Raw genomic sequence first — 24,572 nt, forward strand, 5'->3', positions numbered from 1 at the left:
GTCATTGCTTATTAGCTTTTGACCACTAGATGGAACCAGACACCATCTCCAGTTACAGGGGTGCCCTCTTCTATATATATATATATATACACACACATATATATATATATACACATATATATATATACACATATATATATATATATATATATATATATGGGACATAAAAAATAGAGGGAGGCATATCCTTAAGCATAATAACAGCTTTTATTGAATCAAGACCATTTTTACAAAACATTTTAATCAAGAAACACTTTGCAAACTACAACTTTGCATGAACATTGATTTTGAATGACAATTTTTTTTTTTTACTTAAAAACATCTTCATCTCTGGATTAGTTTATAAAACATGACATTTCAACACCTTACACTACACTCTTTTACAAAGTGCAGGTGATGTCGTTAAGGTCCCTATTTCTTTCACAAACAATGTACTCCACCTTGAAGACATTTACACAAGAAATCTCACAAAGACATTGCTTTTGTTAAGAAAAACAAAAGTCACACTGGCACTATTTTGGATTGTGATGAATGTAACATTTCAGTTTTCAACAACACGGCTGCGATTTGACACTACAGGTTTAACAAGGTAACCATAATTACTGCTTTAGGATAAAACAGTCCCATCATAAATATCACAAATCATTATTCAGAAAGGCTACAGTTGTCCAGGGATAGCTGAACCGAGAGAGGCTTGACTTGAAACGTATTCTTCAACCAAGACCAGGTGACCTTGGCTCAACCCTCTTTTGGACAACCATGACTTGGATGACTGTGAACATCAGTCTCAGATTGATTTTCAATCATTTTGACATGCATCTCTCAACTGCTACAATATATTTGTTCTGTGCTTTAAGGTCCAAAATCTCCAAAGTAAATAAATGGATTTCTCTTTAGCTTCCCTCTTTCTCATTTTTACAAGAGAGACCAGTGTGTAGCAAACATTACCATAGATGTGATTTGACAGATATTTGATCATCATCTACTCAGTGAAAAGACATGGTAAAATATTGTTCAGTAACAAAACCTGTGTCACTTAGAAAGACAAAAAGGTTAAAGTATAATTAATACTGAAAAATTTAAAATAGACTATAAGCATTAAAAAGAATCTGTACAAACATAATGTAGGGAAAATACCCAATAAAACTCATGAAGGGGGGATGCACAAAAAGATAAAAAATAAATCCAGTGAATATAGCAACACAAAATGCAAATAAATAGCCAGTGTACACATCAAGGAGTCTTTTTCTGATATACACTCCTTTTAAAACTGTGTCTAATATTTCCATACATACACAACAAAAATAAAAATAGAAAAACATAAATATAAAAGCATCTTCTTTATATTTTCAGGTCAAAAAGTCACATAAATAAATACAAAATTACTAAAACTGATCTTATCATTAGTAGGAAAAACTGTTTAAAAAGGTGTGTCCTCAGTCTTGAGAAAGGTTTGTAACTTTCTTTCTGTACGTACTTTGTTTGTTCACACTGAAGAGTTCCATCTCTTTTAAGTCTTTACTTAAACTGGTCTGGGATTAGATTCATCTGCGAATGGATACTTGTAGGTGGGCTGGAGATGCCCTCTGACCAATCGGACATGTTGGAATGTGGGGACGAGCTGGACCATTGATCAGGGGACCCAGGAGAAGGTGTTAGAAACGGGTGGTCGGGCACCTGTAGCTGGTGGTTAGGTGTGTTGTCCATGGGGCCGGAATAGCTGTGCTGGGAGGGAGGGGTGAGAAACTGTGTGCCGAGGATCTGTGTTTCCTGGGGCATTACAGTGTGGATGGGCATAGAGCGACCAGAGCTATTGTTTGGCTGCATGTCGGAGCCACTCAGCTCGATGTTGGGGAAACTCATGGACTGGCCGGCGGTGGTAGAGTTGGAGTTCTGGTGCTGAAGCTGCCTTGAGTGGGCCTGCTGCATCATGTGTGTAGCTGGGCCAAGGTGGCTGGTCTGAAGATTCTGGTAGCCCATGATCTGTGATAGAGTGGCTGTACTGACGCCATGCAGACCACCCATTATGCTGTGGGGTATGGATGAGGCCTGGGTGAAGCTTCCTTGCTGTCCAACACCTGGGTGCATCCTGGAGACCCAGTCACACTGGCCGACTCTGCTACCTCCTCCTATTGATGTTGCACCCTGACCACTTGGGCTGGACACAGTCATATGAGAGAGACGGGGTGGGTTAGGATCAAAAGACATACAGCCCATGTCCTTACCCATGTTCATCTGACTCATATGGGAGTCCCCATTTCCTTGGAGGTGATTCAGAGACATTGGTGGGGACTGCTGGAATGGTGATGTCATAGGAGGAGAGGCCACATCAGACAGGTAGCCATGGGGTGATGCAAGGGAATCAACTGGGGAGAGCACAGCTGATGTGTCTAACAAATTACTCTTCCCATCTGATGACTTTTTCTTTTTCACTCTATTATCTTTACCCCCATCTTTGGCTCCTTTTCCACCTGAGCTAAGTTTTCGAACCTTCTTGACCGAGAGAGTCGGTTTAAGGTTGCTAAGGTAGTCATTGGGCGAGCAGAGAGGTGGGGAGAGGCTGGAGGTGCTCAGAGGGGCAGCATGAAGGCCAGGACTCCTGACAATGTTGTACTCATCCAGCAGGCGGACAATGTCATGATGCATGCGTTCCTGGGCGATATCTCTAGGTAGCTGGTCAAGATGGTCGGTGATCTCACGATTGGCAAAGTTCTCCAGCAGAACCTTGGCTGTCTCATAGCTGCCCTCACGGGCTGCAAGGAACAGCGGTGTCTCTTCCTAGAAAAAGTAACAAAAAAAATCAATACATGATAAATACCACTGTAAATTTAATGCTGTACTTAACTTGCTTCTTCATAGTTACATAATTTTACTTACCTTGTTGTCTTGCATGTCTTTGTTCGCACCATTTTTCAGCAGCACTGCAGCAGCCTCCACATTATTTACAGCTGCAGCCCAGTGAAGAGCAGATTTACCTGCAGAAAGAGAGAAAAATAAAGAGAGTGGGTGAACATAACAACCCAGCATACTTTCAGGACTGTGGAGATGATAGATTGATAAAATGCTAGCTACCAGAGTCATCTGTGGCATTAGCATCAGCATGGCAGTTGATGAGCTCTTCCACCATGCCCTCAACTGCCAGTCGAGCAGCCAGGATCAGTGGTGTTGTTCCATCATGCATGCGTGCATCAAGATCAGTAGCACGGTTTCTGATTAAGATCTGCAAGAACACACTTGTTTAGTTATGTGCTTTTACATGGTTGGACAAATAAAAACAATCAAAGCTTGGAAAACTGAGACTTCCTGTGAAAGAAGAGTTTACCTGAAAGACTCCTTGTGCATCTGCAGCCACAGCAGCATGAAGAGGAGTACGTCCCATATTGTCTTGGACATTGGCATCAGCACTGGACTCTAGGAGTCGTTTGGTAGCATCAGAGCGAGCGTATCGAGCAGCCAGGTGGAGGGCGGTCTCTCCTGTGCGGTCAGTCTGGTTGTGGAGGTTGGCTCCTTGGTAAATAAAGTCAGAGATAATTTCTGCTGAAGGATCCTCTTCCTCCTCACTATTACCGGTCTCAAGTCCTCCACCACTACAGGAGGCAATCATCAGGGGAGTGAAACCATCTGAAAGAGATAGGCAAAAGATTACAAAACATTACAAAATGACAAAACATACTATGGGATTTTTCATGATTTACAATAGCTTCATCTAAGTAATCTGACATTACAAACCTGGTCCTCTGACATTAACATCCATACAGTCATTCTCTATCTCTCCCTGAGGCGGTGTAGGGGCAATCGATGCAATACGTAGATCAGCTGCATCCAGGTGCTGCTGTGTCCATTTCCTGTGGTCAGTATGGTCACTCAAATCCAACATGGCCTGCTCCTCAAACTGAAAAAACATACCAATTATTGTGATATCAGCAGTTCAACACCTGAACGTGTATTTGATTAAAAGAAAAAAATTGTTCCTCTTACCCGGAAGCGCCTGCAGTCAGGATCATCATCATCCCATTCATTTTGGTTGTCATCCATGAGATTTATGTCTGAGTTTTTCATGGGCCTGTTGAAAAGAAGAGTGAGGTTAGACATTAATACAGAAGATACAGAACAAAACCACCAGTTAAGCCTGGCTTTATATTCCAGTGTGCAGTTCCACCACAACTTACTTGAGTCCTACTGAATCCTCTCCCACTGGCTCTCTGCGTTTCTTATTGCTGGGCTCAGACACTTTAAATCCCTCAGGAAACCAGAGCTGCCCATGCTCTCGCCGTCGCTTACGCGAAACCAGAACACCAAGGCAGACAAAACCCAAAGCAGCCAAGCCCAGGAAGACAACATACATGGGATAGAGTTCTGAAGTGGAAGGAGTAGGCCTCACACCTGCAGAGATAGTCAAAATTTCAAGGTGTTCTTTAGGATTTCAATATCTAACACTTTGAAAATATGTGGAAAGTAAGTTACATACTTGTGACAGCTTCAATGTAGGGAACGTGGAGATTCCCACTGGAGGCCAGTGCTCCAAGGAATGCAGCTACATCTGTGGCACTCTGGAAGCACTCGGAAGACTGCTGATAACACTGACGGTTGTCGATCTCCAGATACACCACTGACCTACAAATGCAAATTGCAGGAAATATTGATTTTGATTACAGAGAAGTGATGACTGACATTCACATATGTTGCTCTGATTAAGTTATGCAAAATAATGCAGGTTTGTTTTGTGATTCTTACCCTTTGACTTGAACAGGATCGAGCTCTCTGCGTTTACGTGGGCTGACCATCGCGGTCACACTATCCTTCATTTGACCTAAAACATTTGCTGGCATTGCAGCCCACTCAGGCCAGCCATCTGTGGAGCGCTTCAGCACATTATGTTTCACCAGGTCCTGTTCATTGCCATAATAGGGGAAGATCATTGGCTCTCCTTTGGAGTCACGGCGGAACACCACATTGGTGTGAAGAACACTGCTTAGATCACGGAGAAAGGCTGAAGAACGATTTTTGAGTTGTTCGGGGGGAATATGGACCACCAGAACTAAATGCCCATCTGCTAGTTTTTCTGGCATGTTGTTGGCACAGTCCAGGCCATCCCATTCACATTCTGCATTGTTGCAGCCCTGGTCACAATGGCCATCAGCATAGTGGTCTTGGCAGTACTGGTCATACAGTGGGCTAGAGGAAAGGAAGGAGGCTTAGTCACAGTTTTTTTTACAATCATAACACATATCTAATACAGTGGCTTTTTGAGTTTTCTAGACTTACTTGCATTGTCCTTCCTGTCCCTGACAGTCAAAGCCATCATAGAGACACCCAGGGCTGTTACACTGGCCATCGCACTTTCCATCATTGAAGTAACGCCAGCACTGTAGAGCTGCAGAGCAGTTTTGCCACGGATCATCAAAATTGAGGGAACAGTCTCCCCCATCCCAGCCACAGGCATGGTTGTTGCACAGAGAGTCACAGATGTGGTTCCCTGCCCACTCGTCACACTGAGGATTCTCACAGCTCACCTCCACCTCTGGAGGTGGAGTAATGTCCCGGCCAAATCCTCCGACAAAAGAGTAGTCCAGGATGTGGCACAGCAGGCCATTGAAATTGCTGGGACAGCTGCATTGGAAGAAAGGTGCTTCTGAGGTGATTTGGCAAGTGCCACCGTTGTAGCACGGGTTGGAAATGCAGAGGCTGTCAGTGGGGGTCAGACACTCAGGTCCAGTGAAGGTTGGTGGACATAGGCAGCGTGGACCTAGGTGGCCTGACACACATGTACCTCCGTTCCTGCAATTCAGGCTTCCACAAGAGCGAGAATCATACTCACAAGAGGAGCCAGTGAAGCCCTAGAGGGACAGAAATGGATAATGGTCATGATTGTTGTGCTACATTTAAAAGTATTTTTAAAGAGATGCAAAGACATCACACAGTAACACTCACAGGTGGGCATTTGCAGATAAAACCATGAGGTGTGTTACTCGCAACAGCACACGTCCCTCCATTTCTACAGGGTCTTCCTTTGCAACCATCAAACACCTTGTCACAACGCTGGCCTGGTAGACAGAGACAAAATGTGTCACACACTCTTTACAAATAGACTCTACACACAGACATTTTACACTCTTGTCACTGGCAACCAGATGCACATCAGTACCTGTATATCCAGTGCGGCATTCGCAGCGGTAACTGTTGGTGAGTTGAATGCAGTTGTATGAACCCCTGGGATCACAAGGGTCAGACAAACACTCATTGACATCGCCTTCACAGCGCTCGCCTACGTAGCCTGGTGGGCACATGCATTGGTAGCCCCCTATGCGATCCACACATTTGCCGTTGTTAAAGCATTTGGGCTCATTGGTCAGTGGGTCACTGGAGGGGTTGCAGTCATCCAAATTAATCTCACAGTGGACACCTGATAGGGATAGACACATTCAGTGAGAACATTCAATTTATTTTTCTGGTGTGAGTCCATGTGTGTGTGAAGGTACCATGCAGGTATCTACCTTGTGTTCCTCTTGGACAGGAGCACTTATATGTGTTGATGAGATCAATGCAAGTCCCACCATTCTGACAAGGCTGAGACTGACATTCATTGATTTCTTTTGAGCAGTTAACCCCATGGTAGCCAGGGAGACACTGAAAGATAAAAGTTATATTTTTTCCTTAAAATCATATTTCTCACATATTCATGTATTTTTAAATTGAAGTTTTAATCAATTTTACATCCTGTACCTCGCAACTGTAGCCTCCCAGATAATCAGTGCAAGTGGCTCCATTCTGGCAAGGATTAGGTGAGCACTCATCCACTTGTTCCTGGCAATAACTCCCTGTGTAGCCTGCCTGGCAGCGGCAGTAATGTGTATTTCCAGCATCCAGACACTGGCCTGAATTCCTGCACAGGTGAGTTATTTCTACACCTGAGATCAAACAAAAAAGGAATTAGAATGTATAATTATAAGGCATATATTCCTCAACACACACTTTCACTGAATCCATCAAATACTGGCTGTATAGTATTATGGAGAATAACTGATGGCTGGTTTTGCACCTTGCTGTTTGGCTGCCACCTCACAGGACACACTGGGAATGTCACAGTAGAGGCCAGTCCACCCTGTTTGACACTGGCAGGTGTAAGAGGCTCCCTGCTGCCAACATGTACCTCCGTTTTTACAAGGGGATGAATCACACCAGCGAACCAGATTCTAAACAAAGTAGGAAAATTAAAAAAAACTTAAGAAACTATATAAATAGAAATGGAACCGCCCAATACGATTACACTTATAAAAGATTTCTCCTACCTGACAGTTGACTCCTGTGTAGCCATGAGGACAAGTGCACTTGTATGTCCCATAACTGTCCAGGCAAGTTCCTCCATTGAGGCACGGTCTGGAGTCACACTCATTGATGTCATATTGACAATAGCTGCCAGTAAATCCAGCCAGACAAAGACAGCTGAAGGTGTTGATTCCATCCACACAGGTGCCGCCATTGAAGCAAGAGCTATAGAAACACAAGAGTGTTTATATTTTTAAACATGTTTCACATTTGCAGTTAGATGGATGCAGATGATGTTTTGTCGAGCTGAGCTACCTGTCTGTGCAGTCGTTGGTGTTGATCTCACAGTTGATGCCACTGAAACCAAGCGGACAGGTGCAAGTGTAACTGTTGACACAATCAGTGCAGTTGGCACCATTCCTACAGGGGTTGCTCTCACACTCATTAATATCCTGTTCACACCTGCCCCCACGAAACCCGGGCAGACAGGTGCACATGAAACTGTTGATACCATCGCGGCACAGACCGCCATTGCTGCAGGGATCTGAAACATAGAAAAGAGGAAATCGAAGTTGTTTTTTAAATCTTTAACAAAGTGAGAGCTTGTTTTGTTGGCTTCAGTTCAGTTCCTTACTTGGCTTGCAGTCATCAGTGTCAGTCTCACACTTCTGACCAGTGTAACCTGGCTGACACTTGCACTGGTAGCTTCCCATGGTGTTTTGACAAATGGCACCATTGCGGCATGGGCTTTTCACACATTCGTTGATATCAATCTCACATGTTTGACCTTGAAATAAAGATGATGAAGTTAAAAATATTGTCCACCAATGGATGAATTGATGATTGAAACAGGACTAGAAAGATGGATACCCTGCCATCCCTCTGGGCAAATGCAGGAGAAACTCTGGTAGTCATCAGACTCCCTACATACTCCACCATTTTTACAAGGTCGAGTGCTACAGGGGGCCAGGAGGGTCTCACAGTTTTCACCTGACAAACAAAATAAAACATCAGTATCTGCATTGCAACGGTGATGTGGAGCAACTGCCTTGGTACTATTCATAACCCTTAAATAATCACAGAAACACATCAGGAATACTGAATTTCCTTACAGTTCTCTACCCCTGTAAAAGATTTCATTTTGAAGGGATCAAGATCATAGATCCCAGTTTCCATCCCTCTTCCTTATCCATTAACATGACGACTTGACCAAATAGGAAGGGCCTTCCTGTTTCCTGCAATTGTGTGGTCACAGACAGGAAACAGGACGTAGCGGAAGTGGGAATAGAATTTGTAGCAGCCTCCAGTTCTCCGGCTTATATTAGCAACTGTGGTATGTTATTCCAATAAACACACACTCTGTTATCCCTGCAAAGCACACAGGCAGATCTTTCCACACAGAGATGCCAAAAACATACATCCCTGTTATTGGCCATTGGCTGATGTTTTCTAAAATAACACAGGATGGGACTGGATAAGCTTCTGTGTGGAAAGCGGAAGATAACCTAAAGTAATTTTTTTTTCAGCGCTGTGCAAACAAATGAGTTAGCAGCACGCTAAATTAATAATCCAGGTAATAGTCCAATCCTTTAAGTGAAACATAGGTTGCTACATGTCATACCAGTGTAGGGCAGCAAACAGTTGCACTTGTATCCAGCCACATCGTCAATACAGGTGCCCTGGTTGAGGCAGGGGTTGGAAGCACACTCGTTGATGTTAGTTTGGCAGTTAGGTCCTACAACGATGGAATTAGAAAACACACACAAGTTAGATGGCAGTGAACAGATCTCACTCTTAAAAGGAGTGGCATGAGGTCATGAGTTTTTACAGCTTACCAGTGAAGCCAGCTCTGCATGTGCAGTGGTATCCACTGGTCATGTCCTTACAAGTTCCCCCATTCATGCATGGGTTGGATTCACACTCGTTGTTGTTGATGTCACAATTGGGGCCGCTCCAACCAGAGTCACAGGTACATTTGTAACTTCAGTGAGAATAAAGATGCTGGTTAGTGGCGCTTTTTTGTGTGTTTGGGTTCTGATAGGCAATTTTTGCCACTTTCTCATGCAACATGTGGATCTGTACTCACCCATTGATGAGGTCCTGGCATCGTCCATGGATGCAGGGGTTGCTGCCACACTCATCCACCTGAGACAAGCAGGTGGCATCATTGTAACCCTCTGGACAGAGGCAGGTGAAGCTGTTGATGCCATCAATGCATGTTCCCCCATTGTGACAGGGATTGATGGCACAGTCGTCAATGTTGATGTTACACATTGCTCCTGAAATAAAATATGACATGATGCCTGAAAAATCCAGCCTATATTCATGTCAGATCATGACATTGTGACAAATTAATTTCTGAGAATCTACACATTTAAACATCTAAGTAGCCCACAACTGGACACTGCTGCGTGGTATGGTATTCTTTGAGCCTTTTGCTGAGGTGCACTATGTAGTTTTTGGACAATAGAGAGAGTGAACACTAAAGGCTCCCTCAAAATGTATCAGGCAGAAGCAGTAGCAGTTCCAATGTGTGCCTAGCCTGGTGGCCCCTGGAGGCCCTTTTGCCTCTGCTCCATTGATTGAATGGCAGCCTGTTGAATAGGCAGAAGGAAGATTTCTGAGGGGGAGGTGGGGGGTGCCAGGAAGGAGGAGGGGGTTAGCCTCTCTCCCTATTCAGACACACACCAACCCCCATCCAAGGAGACCTAACCTCACAAGGGTTGTTTACAGGAACAGAAGGCCAGACCCATTTCACACACGGCCGAGTAACAATTAAACCCCCCTCTGTTCCCCTACCCAAGTCCCTCCTCCCCGACTCTTCATCAATCAGGAGAGGAGGGCCCAACTGCCTGATCATCAGCTACAATAGTCCTCTGTCCCCCTGTGTCTCAGCCCTGCCGTGCCCTCCACACTCACCATGTCAGCACATAAAGATAGAGGGGGAGGAAGAGTTGGAGGGACGCACAGCAGCTTACACACACGCAAACACACACACACACACACACACACACACACACACACACACACACACACACACACACACACACACACTTGTCCCTCCCTGCCTGCTCTTTAGCATAATCACATAGTCACGACCAGTCAGAACCGGCTCTGTTGGGCCATGAAAGGGAAGAAGACAAGTGGTCCACTTGGATACAACTATACAACTGAAATTTATACACTGGTGTTACAGGTAGATATGTGCCAGCAACATTAATTAAGCGAGGAAGTTATCAGCAGGATTTGTCATGCAATTACACACAAATGACTACCACACATGTGATTAAAGCCTATGCAGGCTCCCTTCCTTTTTAAGTATCATCTTACAAACTCTGTGCCGGCTCAACGTCACAGTCTTTTCAAATGGCAAACAAAGTTAGCGCTTTGTGTGCATGTTTAAGTGTGTATCAGGTTGGGGACTGTGTTCCCCTCTCCAACCCCCCCCCCCCCCCCCCCCATCCCACACAGGCAACTTGACACCATTGTTCTTCAGATGTGGACCCGCCAGCCACCTGTCCTATTTGCCCCTTCTTATGCTCAAGGGACCATCCCCCTGCACCTGTAAACTCCACCCAGTGCTCACCTGTGTAGCCTGGCTCACATGCACACTCGTAGCCATTGATTTTGTCAATGCACCTCCCGTAGTCACAGGGTTTGCTCTTGCAGTCATCCAGGTTCACCTCACAATTGAAGCCTGTATACCACACACAACCGAAAGTTAGAAGTAAAATCTAAACATTCTTAACTAGCTGAATCTGACTGAATGACTGAAAGTCTTAAGACTTACCTGCTGTGCCTTTGGGGCAGGAACAGATATATGTGTTTTCTCTATCCTGGCAAGTTCCACCGTTCTTGCAAGGTTGGCTTAGACACTCATTGATGTTGGTCTCACACAGGCGACCAGTGTATCCGGGGCGGCAGTAGCACGTGAAGGATGCTAGGCCATCCTTACAGGTGCCATAGTGGCAGGGGTCTGAGTAGCACTCATTGATGTCAGTCTCACAGTGCTGCCCTGTGTAGCCTGGACAAGACAAGGAATTAAGTATTTTAATAAAGCTTATTTGATGAGAAAATTTAATATTAAGAATAAATGTACATGGCAGTTTAATGTACCTTCGGTACATTCACAGGTGTACTTGTTGGGACCATCTGTACACTTCGCTCCATTTTTACAAGGGGTGCTGGCACACTCATCGATGTCCACCTGACACAGATTTCCTGAAAATCCTGCAGGTGCATTGAAAAAAAGCATTTGCATCAAATTGTGAAATTTTCCAAATGTATCTAAGCTCTCTAAATTTATCATGGCTGCATTGTTCACAATTTGAAAAAAAAATCTTTGTAGTCTAAGTTGCTCTGCCAGACACGGAGGTCCCAATGAATCCCTCCACAGCAAGCCTGTTCTCACAAACTCTCACCCCCCACCCCCACCCCCCACTCCTTACTGTGCACAGAATCTTTCTTTCAAACAACATAAAGGCCTCCAGCTTACAAGCCATAAACCAATCCCTGCCCCTGGTTTTGGCGCTAAGCTCTCACACAAGCTCCCATGCCCGCCAAAAATGCTAATTTTCTGCAACCTGATCCACTCTGCCCTGCCAGTTCGCTATCCAGTAAAACTATTAGAAAGGGTAAATAATTAACATACATTCTGTGAATCGTATATGGTGTGCTATACTCATTTGAGGATGAGTTAATGATACACTCTTTTAAAGTCTCATCTGTACCTCTTTTGTTTGAACGAAAAGGAGCTAAGAGAGGACCAAAAGACCCAGATGCCATTTTTCACTCGCGCTTTTGGTCCATTTTTCCATTTTTCGCCATTTTTCACTCGCTTAGCATTATTACTCCTCTCATTCCCCGATGGTTACTCACCTTTGGGACACTCGCAGTGGAAGGAGTTGATCTTGTCGATGCATTTGCCGTTGTTAAGGCAAGGTTGACTGGCACATTCATCGGTGTTGATGTGGCAGAACACACCCTCATATCCTGAAATCCCACAGACAAAGCAGGATAAAACAGTTACTTATCGAACAATGCTTTTTTCTGTTCATAATTATTAGGCATGTTTTCCAGGGTTCTTAGCTAAACTTGAGACATCCATGCAGATGTTCCTACCTGGCATACAGATGCAGTGGAACCCTCCAATCTGGTCCAGGCAAGTGGCATCATTATGGCATGGGTTAGACATGCATTCATTGACGTCCATCTCACATCGAGGTCCTTCATATCCTTGAAGACACTTACACTGGAAAGAGCCTTTGGTATTGAGGCAGCGACCACCATGTTCACAAGGGTTGGCGCCTAAAACATTTACAAGATGATGATAAATGATTAAATATAATCAAATTTCTCAATAACCCAGACCACAGGAACACTTGACAAGATAACTTACCAAGGGCACACTCATCGATGTCGAGATTGCAGGCCGACCCAGTGTAACCTGGGGGACATGTGCAGATTGCTTTGCCATTTACTGGATTTGTATCACAGTTAGAGCCCTTTTGACATGGGTTGCTGATGCAAGCATCATCCAGGTGGCAAAGTAAACCTGTGAGCAACACAGATTAAAAAAACAAAACATCAGTAAAATGTGTCATTACAGACAAATACTCCATCAAGGGCATGATGTGTATGCTCAGTATGGCTGGATGTAGTTTTATACCTGTGCGTCCATGAGGACACTCGCAGAAGAAGGAGGCTACACGATCATGACAGGTAGCACCATGGTAACAAGCTGCACTGGCGCAATCGTCAATGTTCTCACTGCAGTCATCACCCGTCCATCCATTGACACAGACACAGTGATAGCTGCCATGAGTGTCGTGGCATGTCCCCCCATTCTGACATGCATTGGGCATCAACTCACACTCGTCCACATTTTCTGTGCAGTATTGACCTGAGAAAACAAAAAGAAGCAGAATTGAGGAAAAGTTTAAAAATGTTTTCCATGTCATTTATTATTCAATATTTATATGATTCACAATGAGACGTGTTGAACTTTGCTGCTACTTGTGATATTCAAGTCAGGCCAGGTGTCTTGAGTTTAGTTAAAATTTGTTTACCACTTCATCTTTCCCTGCTTGATTATGTGTCATTCTGAATCTGTGGTTTTAAGCTAGCCTTTAGCAATAGCTCACCTGTGTAATGAGGAGGGCACTGGCAGTTGTAGGTGTTCACACCATCCACACACACACCACCATTCTGGCAGTTGTGACCTGGACAGTCATCGATGTTGTGCTCACAGTGCTGACCTGCAAAGCCTGAGAGAGCAAGAAAAAATTCTTAAAAAGATGTGAACAATACATTTAATTTCAAGTTAATAATCACACCTGCCCTTCCTCACCGTATCACTGTGGTGCACTTAAGCAGAAGATAAGCCCTTTCTATCCTCGTGGCAGATTGTTTTTATGCTTGCTATATGACAGTTCAGCGTGTCTCCTCAAAGGCTTGTGTGGGTGTTTTACAGCTACAATAGTCTGATTAACTATCGACCCATAGCTCTGCAGGTGCCAGTGCAGCTTCGCTATCTACTCGCATTCCAGCACAGACACCAAGAGAGTCACACAGCGTGGGTTAAACTTTAACACACAATACCCCTCATTCATCTGTGTATTATTACTTCACTGCCTAAGACAATAGTAGAGATGTCTGAAATACGATATAATGACCCAATTTTGATCTTGTCAATAAGGATCTGATGAGTAGTATTAATAGAAATGTGCTTTGTACAATGCGATAACAGCTGTGCTCATTATTACCCCTCATTATACAATTTTTACACAATAGTGCAACAGCTTTGGGTGCCATTACAATAACAACCAGCAACGTTTAGCTGAAAAACAAGGTTGTTGTGTTTGACCTCGTGAATCGGGTGGGGGGATGTGTATAGCAATACGTTTAAATGTATGTGTGTATCACTGGTGTTGTGGGTGCCTTTTATCAAAAGGAAACGTCTGCATCCTGCCAGTGGAGGCTGGCAGAAAGAGATGGAAGGTGTTTACCATAGATTACTCATTCCACCCAATCAAAATTTATTACAGCAATACACAGCTTTTTAGGTCAGCTGATGTAAAAGGAAAACAAAAGAGTGTGTTTTGCTGTTACACTTGACATATGTTACTCCATATGTTCATTCAAACGGTCTATTTGTATGTAGATTATTTGTTTATGTGTTACCTGGCAGGCAGCTACAGTCATAGGTGGTATCTCCTTTCTGAACACAAGTTCCTCCATTCTGGCATGGTGAGGGGCTGCAGGGCAGGTAGGGGGTCTCGCAGTACTGGCCAGTGTACTCTTGAGGACAGCGACAATGGTATGAGCCCACCTCGTTCACACAGACACCCCCATTGAGACAGGGAGTGGGGGTCTGGGCACACTCATTGACGTCTTGCTTGCATGTTTGACCATGAAAGTTGGGTGGGCAGGCGCAGATGAAGTTGGAATCAAAGGCTGAGCACTGGCCACCGTTTGCACATGGATTCGAAGCACATGGGTTGGAGAGCTGGCAATTTTTTCCTTGAAAACAAGACGAGAGAGTCACATTAATTACTGCAATTGATTATGAAATGAGGGAAACAAGAGCACTTGGAAAATGGTTGCGACATACCAGACCACCCTGGTGAGCAGCGACATCGGTACGTAGTGAGGGTAGTGAGATCACATGTTCCTCCATTACGACAGGGGGAGCTCATACAAGCGTGGTTGGTAGGTGTCAGACATAGCCGGTCAGTGAATCCCAGTCGACACACGCAGCGGAAGTCAAACGTGTTACCATGGGAAACAGCACGACATTCACCACCATTCCGGCAGGGTGAGGGGCTGCATGGACTTGGAAACTGGCAGCGATTGCCTACGTAGTCACTGGGACACCTGGAGATAGAGAGGAAGTCAGGTGATTAGAAAACTATAGTCTTCTATTAAACCATAGCAGTAAATTATCAAAGTTAGAGGGACATTATTTGTATCTTTGCCAAGGCTAATGTAACAAAACAAAAGCAGTTTTTCTTTTATCAGATCTTAAAGTTGAATGGCTTCTTCCATGGAACATGCTACATCCCTTTACCAACTTTTTGCAGATTCCTGCCTCCAAACAGACGTAGGTGAAAATATAACCTTCTTGTCAGAGGTAACAAGGGGTGAGAGGGAGTGAAGTGAGTAGAGAATGGTGAAGGGGGAGAGGGGTGAATATTTTCCCAACCAGCCAAGTCCCTCTGCAGTGGGTATGTTGTTCTAGTGTGTCTCTCTGGATTAGACTCCCTCAGAACCTTGAACACACATTCTGCTGGGACAACAGACACCACAACACAGTCTAGCCGTAACAGCTCTTTCCCATCTACCTTTCACCCCCACGCTGTCCGCACTCATCCTGAATGACCATAGAGATCAAGGAGAATGTGCCGGCTCTGGATGGCCCGTATGAAGCTCTGGATTCAGACCCTAAACCCATGTAGATGCTGCTACAGTCACATAGCTCAAACCAGCTTATTATGAGCAAAAACATCAAACACACGGACAAAAGCTTGACAAAAATTTGTGGGGACCATCTCGTTGGCAATGTTTAAATTGGAAGTAATCATTCACAATAAAAGACAAATCACTATTATTGATTGCCAAATTGGGAGGAAAAAAGCTCTTTTTGCTCGATTTTTTACAAAGTCACACGCAAGTTAATTTAAAATCACCCAATAAGTGTTAATTTTTCTCTTGTGTGGGTGTTTATATGTAATGGAGGGCATCTGTTGGCCTAGTATCTCCACAGGGAGCAGGTGCGCATGTTAATGAAGGCAGCTGTTGGACAGGACTCCTCCTCCTCCTCACCCCTCCCCTTACTCCTCTTCACCTCTTCTCCCTCCCACCCCTCTGTCCCAGTCAGATGGGGTGCCGACAAGCCAACCTCTCCTCCAGGGACATAAAGAACCCATGTGAAGTCAGCTGTTGCAACTTCTGTCTCTTATAGTCCCCCTCACTTTTATAAAACCTCGTCAGACAGAGGAACAGGTAGGGAAGTAAGAATTTAAGATATCCAATTTCTCACTTCCCTAAGCCATCTCCATTTGAATCCTTTCTTATTTGAAATAATTATACACCACTCTTCATTCCTCTTTATCTCTGCCTCAACCCACACAGCTCAGTTTTGTTTTGTTTTTTTCCCTCATGGACTTTTTACAGCTCCCTGCAGTTTCCTTTTTATGGCTTTCCCCTTATGTCACACAGGACTGCTGAAAACTCTCTTGTTGACTCAGTTAGGTGAGACCAATCAGGGAGTTTTTAACAGTCCTGTGTGCCCCACAGGGAGCCCAGACAGTTGCAATTGGCAAAAGATTGTAAAAGTATTTGAAGAGGCTTTGAAGTTTCCCTACCTCCACTTTAGAGTTGCTATAAAAACACACTGACAAATTCACTGTCTTGGTATTAAATTCACACTCTGTTTTGTATAATGAAACCGAGTGTGTGCGTATGTGTGTCACCCCCACACTAGCCAACTGTAATGGATCCTCTTTGTCCTGAAGTGAGTACAATCTGAGATAAAGATCCACCCACATGCTGAAAAGCTCAGCAGCACACACCACGGCAACAGGTCTCTCCCAGCGATGCAATGTCCCCTCAGGCCAGAGCAGATGCTCCCCTGACCTCTGACTCCAAACACTTTTGTGACACTGTGGGACAGCCTCTTTGCCTTGTCTCCCTGCTGGGTCTGATCTACCATCTGCCACTCTTGAGGTGACTTTATCCTCAGACACAAAACCGGCCCCAATGTGCAGTGGAAATGCCACTGCTGTGAAAAATGTTATGGAAATGAATGGAGGTGGTATACAGTCATTCCTGTGTGTCAGCCTGAGTTTATACTTGTGGTGTTTCCTTTTCTGGTGTTTATGAAAGTATAATGGGGTCAGCATCTATTCCTTCCCCTAAACATTCACTTTTCCTCTTCAAGTGGTTATTTGTTTCTCTCCTCTGCTCTCATTTTTGTCTTGTTAGCTGATGTTCCCTTGGATAGGCCTAATCACTGGTCAAGGTCTGACCCCTGGGGTCCACATCTGTTAGTAAGACCAGCAACAGAACAGCTCTGCTGAAAGAAATGAAAAATGTGCTGCGCCTTGAACTCGCATCACAAAATATGTGCACTTAATAGAATCGGTGTGTTCAGTGAGAGGCTGTAGATGAGCACATGAATATTAACCTTACATACAGTAAATAAGACATTTACTCAGCATCTTCCCTCAAAGCTGACAGGATAACTCCAGTATTTTTCTACCTAGGCTCTGAAATGATCACTAAGGATTAAAACCAGTGGAATTGCTCTAATATTAAGAATAAAAGTGCTTGTTTTTAACCTTAGACTTTTTTTTTGTATTTTAGTAAAACTTACAATTAAATGTTACACTTTATTAATCTCATTCCCTGAAATTCTATGAACTGAAATCAGTCAAAAATAAGATTTTGAGGAATATGATTGTTAAATATCTTCCTTAATGGCATTAAATCTGGGAAACTCAAATAGATATTAATAATTAAGTAAAGAAAAAACATTTTTGCAAATAAGTGTCCTGTAGGCTCTATTGATAGCCAAGACTGATAGTAATGAAGTGACTTCCTGACTCTCTCAAAGGTGCAGGGAGGAGAGATTTATGAGGGTCAGTCACACTGCCTGGGATCGAGCACCTGCCTAACTAATGACAGCAGTACCACTTTCACACATAGAATACCTCGTGCTCTGCTAACACCGTGGAGACATTCCATCTTATTCTACTTGTTGTGATGTTATCAGTGACAACACATCTGCTAACTGAGGACCTCCAACCTGGACTCTATTCCTCTTATTAGATATCAACTCATGTACTTTCCAGTCTCACCTAGAAGAAATACAGCTGAGGGGTGACTACCGGGTGTAAATGCTAATATTTTCCTCTCATGCTTTTCATCAAAGCACAGGTAGTGGAAACATGCACACACATATACTCATCTAATCATTTACCCTCTTGTCCTTGTGGTCTGTAGTGCAACAGACTTCCTACATTTGACAGCCTGAGCTGGTGCATGTGAACTTTCAGCACCCACTTTAGCCGCATAGCTTCTTATCTCCACTCCAACACCACAGCTTTGATCTCATAGTTCTGTGCCTCTCCACAGGATGCTGTGTTGTATGTTACTCTGAAGTCAAGTCACAGTAAATGTGGGGAAATCGTCAAGATTTTCTCAACAGTAGCTTATGGAGGTTGTTAAGTTCAAAAGGAGGGAAAGTCGGTAGAAGTCTTTAGGATTGCTCCAACAATCTCATTCTACATCAGAGGGGCCCTGGCATCTAGAGAATGGGCCCAACCAGGGGAGTGGCAGCCTTAGAGCTTAAACTCCAATAAAGTCCCAACACCAGCAGTCACACTTGACCCATTCATGCACTTGTATGTTCCTGATTCGCCTAAGCCCACACCGAGCTGAGCGGTGACGGTGACCTGCCCGGTAATCCTATAGGAGGACAAATGAAGAACAACATTCCAAGAGGGAGAGTGGAACATCTTTTTAGTGTTGCTGAGCTCGCTCGAGACAGTAGCTATGTGAGAGACATTTTATCATCAATATGCAACACCAGACAGCTCTGTGCAAGGTCATAAAGGTCTGCTCACGCCAACCACAGCAGACTTTCACATTTCTGTCTCGGCTCTATTTCAGTCAAATGTTTTGCAGTATGTCAGACATGCAACAAGAGAGTTGAGATGTTTTCTGGGTTTATTATTAACAAGCCACTCAGACCCAAACAGTGTCTATTTCAGCAAAGGAGCATCATCAGTCAGCCAGTCATGCAAAAGCACTTGAGAGCAACGACCTTTTAACCTAAATATGACCTCATTACTGAAACACAAATGGAATCCAAATTTGACTCACACCATGCACGACCTTTGTATGTTTTAAGCTAAAATAGGAAAACAAATTCATTAATGTGGGACACAGGAAAGCCCAGACTTTTAGATAAGTGTTTCCCTTTTGGTTTTAAGTTTTTGTTGTTGTTGTTGTTGTTTTCTATGTACCTCACATGTATTAAAGTTTCAAAAAGATTAATTTCCCTCAAACTGAGCACTTAACTTCCCCTCAAGGGAACTCATTATTAATCAAATCATATGTCTAATTCCCTCCAACCTGAGTGATTCAGAATGTAACAGCTCACATTGACAAACTGGAGCCCAGCAGTCTAGTGGCTGTTTTCATTTAATACATTTCAAAAAAGCAACAAATATTCTTAAATTGTCTGTTATGAATAAAGACAGCACTAAATTTGGCGCTGAGGAATAAAACTGTCATCTCAGCCCATGTTGTTGGAAATACATCATCATTTCATGAAGTTCACTTGATGTTTATCCAAAGATTGCCTTTTTCTAGATCTCTTCTGTGGTTGTTTTTCATGGGAAAAAAAATACCCCCTCAATGAAAAATCAAAGAATTGTCTATCATTGTCCATCATGTCCATCTAAAACACATTTTTCTCCTCAATCAAGACTTTTACCAGACTTTGTAGAACAGAGTAGTCCAGAAAAAAATGCTTCACTTAATCCATCTAGATAAATACACAACAATCAAATAAACAGCCTTCATCCATATTTAGAAAAAATTAAATTAAGTAGGGCTATTTTTACAACGTGAAAGCACAGAAAACATCCTTTAGGCAGAACATTTTGTCTCAACATGGGTGTAATCCCAGTAAACCCATCCTAAAGACATCTGATTACCACAGTTTACACCAAGCCTAACCTTGTTCTCTATGCCGACATGTGATTTCGCTCTCTGTTCTCACACTCATGGGAACAACATTGAAAGAGGATTCTAATCTACTTTACCACTGAAAATTGTGTTACCATTTGCTTATACGCTGCAGCATTAACCACAAACTGACTTGCTGGTAACTTTAAGAGCGACATTTGTGGATTTGAAACATTTCTGAATTTAAACCTTTAACCTTAAGATCGCGTGATAGCAACATTACATCTTAACCTCACACAACCCTGGGGCATTGAATGGTGTACAAACCAGTTTGTCTCAGTGGATTTCCTTTCACTCAATCCACAAACATGTTGCCAAACTGACAATTAATGTGGCACCAAATCAAGCATTAAAGATGATGATTTACACACACATTGGACCATTATTGCCCCCACCCCCGGTACAGATGCTGATTCCTGAGCACTGACGCCGGCTCTCTTGGTACACCCCGTGACTGATGGCTGCTTGGCTTGGCAGGGATGAATGATTAATGAGAGGGAAAGAAAAAAGGAAGAGAGCGCGCGGGAGGGTGAAGTGATGCATTTACCATGTCTGTTTTTAATTGGACTGAGCAGAGATGGTGACCACAATAACTGCTTTGTAGAAGAGGAGGGTGGAGGAAGAGTTTCTGTGTGCAAGCGTATGTGCACGTGCGGCAGTGTGTGTGTGTGTGTGTGTGTGTTTGTGTGCGCAGATTAGATACTGTGAATCAAAAGCCCTGGGCTAGCTCCATAGCCTCTTCAATAGCTCCCCCTTGTCCCCACAGACCAGAGAAGCGCCTGCCATGACCAGATGCCCTGAGGGTAAACCAGGCCACCCTTGAGCTACTTTATAGACACAAATGACTCCACAACTTCAAATCACAGTGAAGATTTGAAAAGAAAAAACTATCCTTTTCCACCTGGGTCTCTTCATACGTGCAACATCGACAACCCAACGTTTATCTTCAAGAAAATTCAAGACAAAATTATAAAACTCTCTGGTCAGATACAAGAAATATGTCCACACATTAAAGTGTCTCGCCCAAAATCTGCCTCTCTTTCCGTTCCCACTTGTTTGCCTTCAAATTTCTGCACTTTATTCTCATTAATCTCACTCTCTTGACATCCAATCCAATTACATTTCACAGCCATCTGGCTTTCTAATGGAGATCACAAGTGAGTGAGCTGGGGGGGGGGGGGGGGGTTCCCATTCAAAAAGAAGGAGACAAGGCATTTGGAGCTGGGGGTTGGTGAGTGGGGGTTATGCCAGAGGTTTGGTGTGTGTTGTGGTGTTTGGGGTGGCTGTGGTATGATGGGAAGGCCCACTCAGATTAGTCACACAGCATTATTCTGACTGCAGAACAATGGGTGACGGGCGGCGGGCGAGCCCCAGCTGTCGCCCGTGAAAGAGCAGAAAAACAAGATTTAGGACTGGACGCGTCCTCTCACTTTGCTGTTGAAGGGGTCTTGCATTCATTAACGGGCCTAACGATGGGGGGTGGGCTTTTGTCCAGATACTCTCTCACCTCTCTGGGACTGTGGTACTACACTCTCTTTTTACTTCACTTCTTAAACTCTCTTCTTTTAAGGGAATGTGTGCAGCCTCCTATAAAGCCTTGTGGCTCCCAGAGGGGAGCTCCAGCACACCAGCCCAGAGGATCCTCCAGGGCCTCTGGTTGCCGGGCACTGGTCTTGCTCAAAGGCTGGAATGAAAAGGGGAATATGTGGCCTCCTTTTCTTTCCTGCCTAAAAAGCACTTTCAAGTACCGAAATGGCATTACACTGCTGTAGTAAGCCTGCACAAAGTCCAAAACACGCTCACAACTGACCCACTGAGAGAAGAAAAAGGAAAAAAAAAGTTTTAATGTGCAGCATCACATTTTGCTGCCTTTCATACTCACTTGCATTCTCCATTTCCGTTTGAGGCAGCTTCACATCTTCCTCCATTTAGACACGATTCAGTAGGTAGGGAGCATTTTAGACCTGTTGAGTACATGAGGAGAATCAAAACATGCTGTAGATGTGACAGGGCCAAAATCGAGTTGTAGAGACTGCAGGTAGAGGTGATCCACTGGTGGGAGATCGTTCATCTTTATTCACAGGAATTTCATTTTAATGCACGCACGCTTTTGCACATCCAAATCTTTGATTGATTTAACACACGAGTGTCCGCAGGGGATTTGGGGAAGCTTGTCTTGGACACCGGTGGGGCCAGCGCGCGTGGTGCGTGGCTTTGGGTGCGCACGCTTTGCGGGGAAAGCGCAGCAGCTGTGGGGCTCAGATGCGGAACAAAAGAAATCAGAGTCCAGCACGAGCCATAAAACACTCTCCTCGGGCATTGTTTACCGGCAGACGGGAATAACAGCACCTCCTCCACTCACAACACTCTCCCACACATGCAGACAAAAGGTCCCCCCCACCCCAGTCCCCATCCCCGCACCCCCCGCGTCCCCTGGCCCCAACACACGCACAAACTTCCATTATCTCACGTGTTATTTAAAACCGGTCACCAGAACATGTTAAAGCAGACTTGGAAATATCTAGATGCAGTTGTTTTGATTGGATATTGTTCAAAATGTGGTTACGACTAAGATTTAAACTAGAATACACTCAAATGAGCGATAAAAAAAACCCACTTAAGTGGCATAATTGTATCAAGTGTCTAGAACTGATTGTTCTAGCGTGACTGTCAGCCTGTCTTGTTTTAGTGGTAACAAAAAGTAAAGTCGTGTAAATTAATTTATAGCCTACAAGTTTACGTTGTCAGTAGCCAAGCGCACCGCAGCTTTGGCTTCGGTGCTTGGAGTGAATTTATTCCCACGACCAGGAAATTCTAAAAATAAATCACTTGAACGATTGTTCAGCCTTATAGATTCTGCCAGTTTCAACATCTAATTATTGGCTGCTGATGTAGTTTAGGCCTGCTCAAAAATATTTTTTTAAAAAGTGTATAAAGTAGTTCCAAAAGTAATTGTGGGAACTGCCGAGAACTGCTGAGAATACTCCATGCCACATTGCTAGATAAAAGTATTTCAATCATGCACGGAAGAGTACCTTGTGAGATGACGATCGCAGGAATCAGAAATGTTAGTTTCACAAAGAAACGATACATTCCTCCTCTTCAACTTCACAAATGTCGTCGACTTCTACGTAGGGTTGGCATAGATCCGCAGTTCGGTATACTCCAGATGCTGGTTGAAATAAATATCCTTTATAAATAGTGTAAATCCAACAGAGAGAAAGTCGTCAGCGGGACTCAGGTCATAGATGTTCACTCGGTGCCTTTCGAGTTCTCAATGAAAGCTAGACGCAACTCCACAAGTTCCTCCCAGTGTCGCTACACCCCCCCCCCCCCCCCCTTCCGCCTGAGGCAGAAACGAGTCGCTTCTGTCCCTCTCTTCACACACACACACACGCACACACATACAGTCTATATTGTTGTATTTGTTGTGTGTAGGTTTACTTTAACCCCAACACTTAATTAATGACCATCTTCATCACTGACTTAACAATGATTACTTTTATATAAGAGCTCCATTGCTTCAATATGGTTTGGAAAGCAAAACATTGAATTGCAATGAAGCCTATTAAAAGTATCTTTGGAGAAAAGCAAAAAACATGTTTACTGTCTCACACTGTGACTTCTTGCTCACAGTTCTTGTCTCTGAACCATTTCAAATTTGTGTGTCCCGTTGGCATCTGATTTGAAATTTGCTCTGCTGAATCACAGAATCTTTGTGAAATAAGGTTACATTCCAATTCCTGTTTCCATTTCATGACAACTGGCAGCATGGATTGTTCTACTGCAGAATGTGCCCAAGTTGTACAGAATGATGTAGTGCTTCAGTTGCAATACACAATACAGTATCTCACAGTCACAGAGAGTGTGTCTCTGTTCTCAATTTCTATTTTACCTTTTTTATTTTTTTTCTTTCTCTCAGGGCAAGTGAAACTGCTAGAGATGTGCTGCACAGTTTCAGCACCCAGGGGCAAAGACTGTCTTAATATGAAGCCTACGCACATGCAGGTCTTTATGTTGATGCATCTGCCAAATGGAGCAGTGCCAAAGGGGGCTCGGTCTCTTGAGGTGCATGCAGTGTGGGAAACAGAAAGAGGGAGTGGCAGCAATCAGTTCAACAAATTATTGCATAACAGACAAACAAAGGTGATGTGTTGCGGGGAGGTGTTGAATATGAAAGATCTGTGCGGGCATGTACCGTGATACTAAAGAATCACCTTTCCCACTGTGGGAAAAGTGGAACAGAACGTGTTCCACTGCAGGAACTTGAGTGTCGTTTTTTGGGTAGCCATGGCACTTTTGTGCTTGTTCTGCATTTTTAGGGCGATTTGGGGGAGAAGAAAGTGCCAAAACATGGACACATACCGGAACTCACTCAATGCTAACTGGACTATAAGCAGACATTATAGTTTTAGAAAGGCTTCAACTGCATCATGAATGTTGAGTGAGCCAAAACAACAGCAGCTACTGCAAGGTGCAACTGAAAGGCAAGGTTATTGGTTAGAGTCACCGCTTGCACAATGTCTAGACTGAGAAAACATGAAAACCTT

The 24,572-nt window shown here is 43.9% G+C and overlaps 1 protein-coding gene across 1 annotated transcript; it reads right to left on the minus strand.

Annotated features, from left to right (window-relative positions):
- Window positions 1–188: 188 nt before the first annotated feature.
- On the minus strand, window positions 189–23,280 carry notch1a (notch receptor 1a). The gene is made up of 34 exons (XM_086186810.1): window positions 23,058–23,280; window positions 21,905–21,986; window positions 14,879–15,141; window positions 14,449–14,787; window positions 13,410–13,532; window positions 12,935–13,168; window positions 12,665–12,820; window positions 12,388–12,573; window positions 12,145–12,258; window positions 11,383–11,496; window positions 11,057–11,290; window positions 10,853–10,963; window positions 9,353–9,545; window positions 9,102–9,247; window positions 8,888–9,001; window positions 8,137–8,256; window positions 7,901–8,053; window positions 7,582–7,810; window positions 7,290–7,491; window positions 7,040–7,193; window positions 6,724–6,908; window positions 6,495–6,627; window positions 6,146–6,403; window positions 5,932–6,044; window positions 5,266–5,837; window positions 4,735–5,175; window positions 4,469–4,614; window positions 4,170–4,383; window positions 3,979–4,063; window positions 3,730–3,892; window positions 3,323–3,621; window positions 3,073–3,220; window positions 2,878–2,975; window positions 189–2,778 (listed from the first exon to the last, which is right to left on the minus strand). Exons 1-34 carry the CDS (start codon window positions 23,113–23,115, stop codon window positions 1,519–1,521), a joined length of 7,440 nt encoding a protein of 2,479 aa, XP_086042936.1. The 5' UTR covers window positions 23,116–23,280; the 3' UTR covers window positions 189–1,518.
- Between the last annotated feature and the right edge of the window lie 1,292 nt (window positions 23,281–24,572).

Source organism: Aulostomus chinensis, chromosome 19 (assembly GCF_037954235.1).
Source record: "Aulostomus chinensis isolate RoL2024-O1b breed Wild chromosome 19, RoL_Achi_v1.0, whole genome shotgun sequence".
Classification (NCBI taxonomy): domain Eukaryota; kingdom Metazoa; phylum Chordata; class Actinopteri; order Syngnathiformes; family Aulostomidae; genus Aulostomus; species Aulostomus chinensis.